We start from the raw sequence: 12,163 nt of genomic DNA, 5'->3' as shown, positions 1-12,163 counted from the left end.
TTTAGCTCTGCGTTCAACACAATCATCCCCAGCAGAATAGAGACCAAACTGCTTGACCTGGGTGTCAGTCAGCACGCATTCAGATGGATTAAGGACTTCTTAACAAACCGACCACGGGTTGTCAGGCTGGGGACCCATCACTCCCCAACCCTGAAACTCAGCACTGGAGCTGCACAGGGCTGCGTGTCCTTTTCTCTACTCCCTCTATACCTATGACTGTGCACCAACCCACAGCACAAATACAATCATAAAGTTTGCAGATGACACCACTGTTGTAGGATTGATACACAATGGCAATGAGTCTGCCTATAGGGATGAGGTCTGCAAACTGTCAGAATGGTGCCCCATCAAAAACCTGGCGCTCAGCACCTCCAAAACAAAGAAGCTGATCATCAGCTTCAGGAAACAGAAAGAGGAACCTGCTCCCTTACACATCAGAGGAGACAAAGTGGAGATATTGACTACCTTCAAATTCCTTGACACACACATCTCCCAGGACCTCACATGGACTATTAACACAACCTCTCTGGTGAAGAAGGCACAGAAGGACACTGAGGAGAGCTAATGTGTCCCAGCAGCTGCCGGTGTCCTTCTATCACTGCTCTGTTGAAAGCATACTAACTTATGGCATCTTAGTGTGGTATGCCAGCTGCACTGTAGCTGACAAAAAAGCTCTTCGGAGTGTCATCAAGTCAGCACAGAAAATCACCAGCACTCAGCTACCTTCACTTGAGATATACAGAGCTCGATGTCTATGTCAAGCCACAAACATCATCAAGGACTCGTCTCACCCAGGCAACCACCTTTTCACTCTGCTGCCCTCTGGAAGGCGGTACAGGTCTATCAAGACCTGCACTTCCAGACTTCTGAAAAGTTTTTACTCAAGTGCCATCAAAGAACTGAACTCTGTTAAATAACTCAGTGCAAGACTATCCAATATCGCTTGGACTAAATGCAATAATGGACTATCCTACAGAACTATTTCTGGGACTAAGTGCAATATATTAACTATTTTATCAATTCACATCTTATAGTATATATGTATATATGTATGTATGTATGTATGTATGTGTGTGTGTGTGTGTGTGTGTGTGTGTGTGTGTATATATATATATACATATATATACATATATATATATATATACACACACACATATATATACATATGTACCACTGGACAGAAATAATTTTCGTTGTACAGCTGTGCAATGACAATAAAGGCATTCTATTCTATTCTATTCTATTCTATTCTATTCTATTCTATTCTATTCTATTCTATTCTATTCAGGAGGAATGATTACGGCGAGGAAAATTATTGCAGTACTTAGTGGGACTTAATACTGTGTTCTAACAAAGTCAATTAAATGATTTCAAAACACTTTTTTCTTGGAGTGATCTTTATTTGTATAAGTAATTCGAATATGTTTATTATTGCATTTAGAATCTGTGATATCTGGACCTCAAATTAATGGTTTGTGGTTTAAGTTCTTGATATCTTTATACCCAATATGGCTATTCATTAATTGGGACAGAACATCTGGAATACCTTTAAAAACAGTAGCAAATTCTTGATATGTGATAGAAAAGTTATAAATAAAAAAACCATTTCAGTAATAATAATTCTGTTACAGATAGCATACTAATGTATTATATCATGTTTTATGTATTAATATTAGTAATTATATAAATTACAACCTGCCTAAAATAAGTACATGTTTTCACCATATTATAGCATATTTTGATATTTCATAAACACTGATAACAATTGGCAATGTTGCTTCATTTATGACAAATGTATATCCTAAACATTAAATTACTCAAAATCCTTTGTGACTGACCTTTGACTGGACTTCACAGCAAGTACTTCCTGTTGGAAGGTTGCATATGGGCATCACATGTGTGGAGTCATGTGATTTCAATTACATGATGTCCCAGGTTTAATTTGACAGCAGTCCTAATCATTAGCATTTGGTAGAAAAAGAGAAGAGATGCAATCGAGCTTAGATGTTCCACATTGGGCAGTGTCCCACATTAATTCACCCTATCAAAACATACATCATAAATTACATCATCATCACATATATCAGAATCAACAACACCTATGTTCAAAAATATATTGTACTAAGCTAGAAAAAATACATATAATATGCACAATTTTGTAATATACTTTTTTCAATTTGTTGGGGATAACAAATTTATACGGGAGAAGCTAAGTAATAATACGCATCACTTGTCACCGATCATAATAATGACGTAAGGCGGAAGAGGGTCGGAGTTCCTTACGTCAAACAGCTTCAGTTACACCGCGGGCAGGCTGCGTCTCCCCCAAAATCCAGGTAATTTGGCATCCAGAAAACTGACACTGCATCATAACACCCGCGAGCAGAATCAACTTGTTATACTGTCAAAAATGTTTAGTCTGTGAACGTGGCTGTTACAGGAATAATCGTCACCGTGTTGTTTTTGTGCCCGGAATGGCGACGGCAACTAGCTAACAATCACGGCTAGCAGACACGCTTGGCTTCGCTTTAGCTACACAAACACATCCTCTTCTTCCAAGTTACCTAACCAGCTGAGTGCAAACTAGCAAACACTCGCTGTCAGTCAGTCGTTTTTACTCTGTGAAAAGAGCTATTTAAGACAAATAGTCCACAACATCAATAACGTTAACATCACTCGCAGCTTTAGCCTCCGCCGCTAGCGTACGTTACCTCCTCAATTAACGTTAATAATAATAAACTTTTGTGATAAATAAACGTCCCGGTTTAAGTTTACATCAGCACTGGTTTTCGCTAGACTAGATTACGTAAACAAGTTATTCATGGTTAGTTGTGCAAGTGGCTTTGAGCTGGATTATCTGGGAAAGGATTAAAAAAAAAACCATCAGCTAGGTAGCTTGTTGGTTAGCCGAGAAGCGTTAGCGTTCATATAACGTTAGGAGAAATGGCTCCCAGTAAACTTTGATGAGGTTGGATTATTTTATAACAAACCAGCGGGATCAAGACGTGTTACTGCGATGATGGTTCACTTAAGTTTCAAGTGTTTTCACATTGGTGTCGCATCGCTGGGTGTTATTTAGCTACATGAGCTCGGGGGACAGTGTAGCTCCATCACAGCCACTAAAGCTACATTTTAATTGTTTTTCTTGGAAATTACAGAAGAAAATCCACCAGATTGTCAGAAATCCACGAATCCATGTAGTCATCTCCATCCATAAATTATTCTATTTAGCCCATCATAGCAGATGTACCTTATTTAAATAATTTTAATAACCTTTTTTTCATATTACAGGCTTTGGTACATTTGCCAGACTCCTCAAGTGGAATATTTCTTGTCCGAGTAGCACCAGGTAATCATTTAATTTCTCCTTCACCAGGTCTTTGTGAGTGATTATACCAGTTGCAAATAAGATTGTTTGACGGCCATCATATCATAAAATGTATTTTGTTGTGTTGGTGAACACTATATCCACAGTATACTGCACATAGTCTCAAAAAATCACCACAGACTGGACTCACAAGTCAATGAGTCTAGTCTGTGTCAGTCTAGCTTCACTCAACTAGAGACTGAGGACAATCCCAGCTTTTGTTGTTAAAACTGGATGGAAACAATTAAAAACCCTGCATTGCAGAACCAAAGAGCATCATTTCGGGTAAGGCATGCCCTTGACAAAATGTAAGGGGCATAGGTTTGTTAGCGGCTGTACTCACTGCCGTTCAAGCAAGTACCTTACATTAAGAAATCCTCAGTAGATGGTTAGGCGGAAATTTCTGTTTGTCTGATACTGCAAGACTAACCACAGTCAGGCTGCAACACCTCTCTGACACACACCCAGTGTAATACACACATACACAGCATGGTTAGGTTCATACACAAGTAACACACCCTACACTTTCACACCTCTCTGACATTTTAAAGCGTTCAGTAAATCATCTTTATCCCCACCTGCTTTGACAGATGAAACAGGAACTGAAAGAGTCTGCCGTTAGAAAAAAAGAACAACAAATGCTTTCAGTCACAAACAACATGTGGTTTCACAGTGCTGTTTTGCTGTTTTCAGAGTTCCCTGCAGTTCTCTACATTCATGAGATCATGGCAAACAACAGTGCAGACATGACTATAAAATCCTAAGGAAAAATCTAAAATTCCAGTGTTTTTATTCACTTATTTCCTAAGACATTTGTTGAACATAGCATTCAGCAACAGCATGCATTATTTAGACGGAGAGAAAGCCGTGCTTCCTGCTGAAACTTAAGCCCTGACACAGGACAGGGGAGCTCTCACTTGTGTGGTCGTGTGTTATTTCTGTCTTCTTATTCAGACCTCTAGAGTAGGAACATCGTTAACATGATTCTTTTGTGAATACCTTTTGTTGTGCTGATGATCATCAGGGTACTCACTCATGTCACGATACTAAACTATGTAAGATTTCACTAATAACTGTTGATTTTGTCGATCTTAGTAGAGCTCACGTCATCCTTAGATTGAACGTATTTATGGATCTCATTGTTTGTTTTTTGTCTTCTGATTTGTAAAGCCTTTTACAACTTTGGTTTTGAAAATCTCTGTTGTTATGGTAACCGGCAGTACTCCGGGGTAAACCAGGGCGACAAAAAAACAACACTATAAATCACTGTTTCCCACCACTAAGTAACTAAAATCTCTTCTGCATTTTACTCGCTTCTGAAACTTGTATGTGTGCAGACCGTCAATCAGCCGTTACGTTACACCAACTACCTCATCGGCCTCCCTGACTGTTGTTGGAACATTTTATGACTTGGGAGACGTCTGTGTGAGAGAGTAATGAGCCAGGGGATTTAAACTGTGCATGCTGTTTGTTCTCACAGAGTGAAGGTCCAAAGGAGAGCTGTCCAGACATCCAGCCAGTATGTCCAGTGATCCTCCTCCTCCGTACCCCGGAGGTCCTAGTGCCCCACTCATTGAAGAGAAGAATGGACAACCCGGTAAATAAACTAAACAACGGGGATTCTGGTGGTGGATAACAATAAAAATAATAGAGGCCTGTTTAGAACTACTGTTTAAAAAAAATAAATATGTATAATGTTAGTGAAACAAAAGGTGACTACAGCCTTGGAACATAATTCATCATTTTCTCCTTTCTTGCAATTTGTCAATTTTGCTTTAAGGACCAGTGTGTAGGATTTAGGAGGATCTATTGTCAGAAAGTATGTCTTAATTAGTGTATAATCACCTAAAACTAAGAATCGTTGTGTTTTTGTTACCTTAGAATGAGCCCTTTATATCTACATAGGGAGCAGGTCCTCTTCCACAGAGCCCGCCATGTTGCACCGCTATGTTTCTACAGTAGCCCAGAACGGACAAATCAAACACCGGCTCTAGAGAGGGCCTTTCATGTTTTTCACAAGTTTTGCAGCCACTGTAGTTTCTCCAACACTCTTGGAAGGGGAGGGCTATTCATTTGGTTACAATCTGCAACCTTGCCGCTAGATGCTACTAAATCCTACACACTGGTCCTTTAATCGCTTTGGAAATTGTCATCACCCAATAGAAATATTTGTGGTTTAAGTGTCACCATGGAGATTTTTAAAACTTGCACTTCTGATTCACTAACTGAGAAGATCTCATGAAGAAGGGGAATAATGTAGAGTTTGGTCTGGTGTTAATTTGAAACACAGGACAGTACTGATCTTAGTAAACTGCTCAGATGTCATTAATGTAACACTGGTTGGTATTATAAAGCAGCTTGAATGCATTTAAACCACTTCACAAATAAATATTGACAACTTCAAAAGCATAAATTAAAAGCGCCACATGTAAAAAAAAAAAATAAAAAAAAAATAGGCAGTGACTTTGAATGCATGAGTTATAGATGCAATTATGTATTTTCTACTGATATGTATATTTCCATGTGTTGACTGTACTCAAACCTGTGTATAGATGTCTTCCAATGTCCAATGTTTTTCTTTTTTCTGTCTGCGTTACCTTTCAGAAACAGCTCCTGTAAGAACTGCTCCTCAACAGGGACAGCCGTTGCCTCCAGACTATGGTCCACCACCCTATGAGGCCCCACACTTAGGCTTTCTCCCCCCACATGTTCCTGGAGAGGGGCCCATGCCCATGCCAATGCCACCACCACCACAAGGTGCTGCAGACTGTCTGCAAATATTTAACAAACTGACACACGGCCTCCACATACCCCATAAATCTGCAATAGCTAACGTGTTAGCAAACAATTACTTATTAGCTTTCCTTTGGAGTCATGTTTCTGGGCTCCTGATGAATGGTTTTTACTCGTTTTTTGGCTCTGGCTCAGTCCAACAACTCATCAGAAAAACATCTGGGTCTTCAGCTTGTTAACTTTCTTCATCTGCCACTTGTTTACCTCAATTTGGCCTCTGCTTTAGTTGGTTGGAGGCGTAAAACCCAAACAAAGGGCTTCCAACTGTTGGACGCTGCATAGAACTGCAATGTTGGGTGTTGAGTCTCAGTAGGTTTGGCAGTACTTGTGACTCAATCAATGTCACTATCACTTAATGGACCATTAAGTTTGTGCAAGACATTGATTTAGTTTATTCCTGTTGTGTCTAACCTCACCACTATGACAGGCTATCACCTTATTAATCAAATTCCTGCTAAAAATCCTAAATATTATGCTTTGATTCATATAAAAATACACATAAAATACCTAAAGTCATTATCATTTGTTTCTGTGCAGGTGGCCCCTACCCCCCACCGCCCGGTCACTACCCTCACCCTATTCCAGGACAGATGGGCCCAGGTCCCAGTCACTTTGTCCACATGGGAGGTCACACAGCGACCGTCCTGGCTCCTCCAGGAGCAGCCACCACTGTGACCGTACTGCAGGGCGAAATGTTCCAGACTACACCGGTGCAGACTGTGTGTCCGCACTGTCAGCAGGCAATCATCACCCGCATCTCCCACGATGTGGGCCTCATGAACACACTCTTCTGCCTCTTCTGCTTCTTTGTTGGGTAAGTGGATCACAAGTCAAAAGCCAGGCAGAAAAGAGGCGGCACTACGCTCTGATAGCAGAGGAACATCAGCAAGCTGTATATATGCAAAGCGAGTGCTCTTTTATGTGGTGACACATACTAAGTCCTCACGTATTTTGCATACAAAGCTGTCTCTTAGGAGGCCTGTAGCTCACTAAATTCAAAGCAGGGTAAACAAGCCTGTCCTCAGGCACACAGGAAATTCACAAACTAGAATGTAACTACATTGCTGCTGTCACAGGAGTTATGCATGCTGACATATTCTTGACTCCAGATATCTACATATTCAGACACAAGTATTTTTTTTTCTTCCAGTGGAACACTCGCTTCTTCCACAGCAGCAGAATTTAGTTTTCACCACGCTGACTGCATATAACCATGTGCAGGTGTTTGCAGAACTGATTTATCGTCTGTTCCAAATTTTCATTTCAGGTGTGATCTCGGCTGCTGCTTGATTCCCTGTCTGATTGATGACCTCAAGGATGTGACACACACCTGCCCTTACTGTAAGGGCTACATTTACACATACAAGCGTATATGCTAACCACCGACAGCTGTATGCTACAGAGACATGTTCAAGCACACAACATAAAAATATCACAGCTCCTCCTGCTGGTAGTGACAGGCTTTTCACCCCATTTTTGCAAAAAGTGTTGTGTAGCCCTCTTAATTTGTAAGTGCAGTTTTCTCATTAGTTCACCGAATATTTACTGTATATATCTTCCAGCGTGATACTTTCATGTATAAACATGCATTTGAAATGTACAGATATCTCACTGAACTACAGAAGACTTAGGGCACTAAAACATCCACAGAGATGGATATAGGCAGCAGACGTACAGGTGCATCTGATCCTGTATGAAAGTGGATAAAAAAGCTTGTAATGTTACGCATGTAAATGGAAAAAAAAAAAATGAAGAAAAAAAACAACCAGTGGATAGATAAATAGCCTCAGTTAGGGAAAGCTGTGAAAACGGTCACTTTATTTGAATTCATCTGTGAATCATGCTGAGAAGCAAGCGCATTGAAGTTAAACACGCTGGGTTAGCATTTGTGTTTTTCCTTCTATTTATTTTGAATATTTTATCCACTATTTTAACAAGTTAATATTGAAAACTGTGAACATTTTTGTCCATGTCTGATAATTTTGTTCTAACGGACCTAGTTTTTCATTTTTATCATAATCTTTTTTTTTTTTTTGAATGTGTGCAATCAAACCATTTTCACTTTGATAAACTGATGTATTTGCTGGTTTGGGAAAACAAAAGATTGATGTTACTCGCTTAATTTTTTTTTTTTTTTTTTTTTTAATCTTCTGGGCTTCAGTCAGTCGTCCCAAAATGTTCGGTGATTTACGGTTGAGCTGTTACGCATCAGTACCCTCTGTCCATGATGTACCTATTTAATTAAGCCACCATTTGCACTTTAAAGTTGAAATTCACACCTGATGCAACATGATGCAAAACAGCAACCTCAGCTACTCGTTTCTTTGACAGATTTTGATGCTGAGGAGGAAAAAAAAAAAAAAAGGTGACTTACAATGTCATCTCATGAGTAAAAGCAGTGTGTAATATTGGCTTTTACTGGGTTTAACTTAGGTTTGACATTAACTGAGTGAATCCCACCATACATGCACTTATTCAGATTATAGTGTAATCAAAAGCCGAGCTGACATGCGGAGGGTGTTACTGTTACTGGCGGAGATATCCCTGCATGACATCAGTAATCTCGTGTCTTCTCTCCGGCTGTACGTCCGGTGTGATGGGGGTCTCGTGTGTCACGGCCTGATACACCACTTCACACTAGATTATCTTCTCATTCAAACTGTCGGCTGCTTATTTGTCGGTGCCACAGTAAACAGGTAGCTAGTTTAAAATAGAAAAAAAGTACATCGGCAAACGAGTTCTTGTGGTGGCAGGATCATCACATAGCGGTTTTAGCCTGTAACCTCTCTAATAAGGCGTCAGCCCTTTAAGATGACCTGCATTGCTCAGATGCATGTTAGATAATAAGCGCAGATGTCTTTTTGACTAATTACAAAAATATAGTAATCTCTGCTAGGAATAAGCTACAAATAAATGATTGTATGAGACATCTCGCAAAGTTACATAGTGATTCCATCGAGTTAATATTAACAAAGCATCGTTCCAACACAGCATGCCCTATCTGCTTTTTCACCTTCGCTCACCAAGTGCAGAGTTTGGCTGCATGAGCCACATGTCTAAAGTTAATAATTCTCACGGACTAGTTCCTTGACTCTATGTGCATTTGATTTCTTTTCTTTTTTTCCTTGAGGCTAGCTAAGCTGTGCAAGAAAGTCAATTTTGAGTTTGAAGGACTGCAGTGAACTTTTAATACAAAGTACTCTATGCCATTGTTGTGGATAATTCTGGTCTGCATTGCTCTCTAAATGTCTGTGATATGTAATAACTATGTAAGTCAAAATTTGTTTGACTGTTGTATACAGGTACTATTTTATCAATAAAAATCAGAACATGATATTTCTTTGGAATTTCTTTTAATAAGTGAATACTGTATGTAAATATCTTCAAAGACAAGGTGTGCCTGAACACAGAATACAAACGGCACAAAGTGAGGAAACATCAGAGCGTTTTCCATCACTATAAGAGCCTGTTGGCAATAAATAAAGGTTCAACATTGAGGGAAAAGGAAGGGAGGGGAGTAATCAATGACATAAGCATGAAATATATAAAAAATTTCAAAGTGCGATTGTGTCAATCCCTCCATCGGTGCCCACACTGGGCGTTGCAGCATTTGTAGAAAGTCGTCATCGGTTCGTCTGCTGATCTGGTCTGAATCTGCATGAAATACGCCCGAGGATGCTCACACTTCGGACACGTTTCTGTAAACGGATACAGATGCAAAGTGTCAGTGTCTGGAACCAACAGGACTACTGGAGTTGTCATATTTGGTTTATTGTGGGAAAAAGATGACAAATTTATGTATGAGGCGATGATACAGCTGCAAAAGCCCAAAATGAATACAACAATCATCTTGAATAACAAAACAAATGTGAATCTGTACGTGAAAGCAGCCCTTATTTAAAATTTAAAGTAGTTTTTAAATGGCAGGCCTTTGTGAGAACATTAGCATTAGAAACAGAACCTATTCACTTTGCCAATAAAACAAATACTCAAGGAATTTGATAAGATTAGATGCAGCTGTTTTGCGAGAAAATTACCAAATTTGACACATGAATGTGTTCCAGTACGACCTTAAAATGAAACAAACACACGCAGAATGATTCACATCCCTTGTGGCTTCAGAGCTTTGTGTCAATGAGAAACATTTGATCAGAATTTTTATCTTGTGCTGCAGGTTTTGATCAACTGCCTTTCAAACTTGTAGTTATTCTAACTTTTATTATGAAAACATGACAACAGATCTAACTGAACTTTGAGTTTTATTGATGGCTTTAAAAAAGATCTTACACCCTCAACGCAGCTGCTGTTAGTAATGATCAAAACTTTCAAATGGGCAGAGGAACACAGGTAAGTAACTCCTAAAATTCACATTATTTTGCTCACAATGATGTTAGTACGGTAACGCTCACCTACTGTCTCATCTGAGACAGAGTTAATAAATACCCAGCCTCGTTAACATAAGGGTTGTATCATCCAAATACTGTATCAAACACACATTAAGTCGCAAAAGGCTGAGCTGCTCAAATGTCTGATTAGAGCCGTTTACAGCTTTGCACACACTGTTTTCCATATATTACTTTGGTGTTAATAGAAACTGTAATAGAATACTCTGTAATAGAAACTCTGTATATGATGTGTAAAAATATGCACTAAAGTGAGTGGGCAGCAGTGCAGTACAGTCTGAACAATGATGTGAAGCACAGCAAATAGAAATGAAGTGTTTTAAAGGATAAGTTCACAATTTTTTTAAAGTCTAAAATAACAGTCAGGTACCCATATGAAAACTGAAAGAGGTTTTCCTCACTGTCATCATTCCTCCTATTCATATTGACTATTAAAAGATCCCGTTCAGATGTCCAAACAGTCATTTTGTGCATATAAAGTGGATATCTGACATATCTACAGTCTTTTTTTTAGCATCAAATTCCCTCTTTGTGTTTCCTCAGACAGTGTTTCCCTGTAGAGCTGTGGTGGAAGTCTAGTAACAAAAAGAGGAACTTTGGCACTTAAATGACTGTAACTATGAAAGATATCTACTTGATTTGACTCATTTGGACGGCTGAAGCTTCATATTAGCTCTCTTAGAGATCTACTAATGGTTAATATGAACACCAGCAATGATTACAGCAAGAAAAACCTTTTGCAATGTTCATTTGGGCACCTGACTATTGTTTTAAGACAGACTTGGAAAAACTGTGAACCCGTCCTTTAATGTCACTCACCAGGAGTGGAGTCCACGTTTTCCCAAGCTGCAGCTCCACCAAGAACATCATCCACTTCTTTTAACTTGGGATACTTCCTGTTATTTACCTGTAAAAAAAAGAAGAAGAAAAAAAAGATTGACACTATCTGATATATGATAAGACTTTGATGTGCACCGTATATTTAATGTGGCATAACGTGACTCACCTTTCTCGTGATGTTATGTACATACGGACAGGTGTTGCAGGCGAATCTCATACACTTTTGTCCTTCTTCCACAATTAAAACGTTTCCGCAGGTTGGACAAAAAAGCAACATGTTAGCTGAGAAATATTTATACTTAGAGCTAAAAAACTGAAAGAACAAACAGTGTGTTTGTTCACTATTTCTACTATCCTCTGATGTAAACACTTGAACGCATGTGTGGGGCAGCGGAAGATGAAAGCGAGTGCTACCCTTTTTACAGCTCGGTGGGAAACAAAATATAAGAAGTTGTTTATATTTATTCAACTTCCACACATCAAAATAATAATACAGTTGAATAACGTTGAATAAAGCAAATGTTTGAGTGTTCAAGCAAATATTAAAACGGCGTTTGAATGTTCCTCCACTACGGGGAACCATTTAGACTGTTGCTTTCCGGTATGCATTTTTCTTTCCTAGGATGGCGAAGTCATGACCCACCCTACTCTGCCTCTGATTGGCTTACCCTGATATTCTTACCCTAATTCTAACCAATCGCACTCATCATGCCTTAATATAACCAATCAAAGTTAACGAAGGTAACGAGTATTAGCCAAT

At 39.1% G+C, this 12,163-nt stretch overlaps 2 protein-coding genes across 2 annotated transcripts; one reads left to right on the top strand and one right to left on the bottom strand.

The window, feature by feature from the left end:
• Positions 1–2,231: 2,231 nt before the first annotated feature.
• Positions 2,232–9,494, top strand: cdip1 (cell death-inducing p53 target 1). Its single transcript, XM_067571100.1, has 6 exons — positions 2,232–2,336; positions 3,292–3,349; positions 4,848–4,964; positions 5,972–6,124; positions 6,698–6,974; positions 7,428–9,494. The coding sequence occupies exons 3-6, from the start codon at positions 4,889–4,891 to the stop codon at positions 7,537–7,539; spliced, it is 618 nt and encodes a 205-aa protein (XP_067427201.1). The 5' UTR covers positions 2,232–2,336; positions 3,292–3,349; positions 4,848–4,888; the 3' UTR covers positions 7,540–9,494.
• A 2-nt stretch (positions 9,495–9,496) lies between these two features.
• On the bottom strand, positions 9,497–11,958 carry polr3k (polymerase (RNA) III (DNA directed) polypeptide K). The gene is made up of 3 exons (XM_067571099.1): positions 11,570–11,958; positions 11,383–11,470; positions 9,497–9,858 (listed from the first exon to the last, which is right to left on the bottom strand). The coding sequence occupies exons 1-3, from the start codon at positions 11,678–11,680 to the stop codon at positions 9,731–9,733; spliced, it is 327 nt and encodes a 108-aa protein (XP_067427200.1). The 5' UTR covers positions 11,681–11,958; the 3' UTR covers positions 9,497–9,730.
• Positions 11,959–12,163: the final 205 nt, after the last annotated feature.

This window comes from Thunnus thynnus, chromosome 17, assembly GCF_963924715.1.
Source record: "Thunnus thynnus chromosome 17, fThuThy2.1, whole genome shotgun sequence".
Taxonomy (NCBI): domain Eukaryota; kingdom Metazoa; phylum Chordata; class Actinopteri; order Scombriformes; family Scombridae; genus Thunnus; species Thunnus thynnus.
This window is presented reverse-complemented; position numbering and strand designations above follow the sequence as displayed.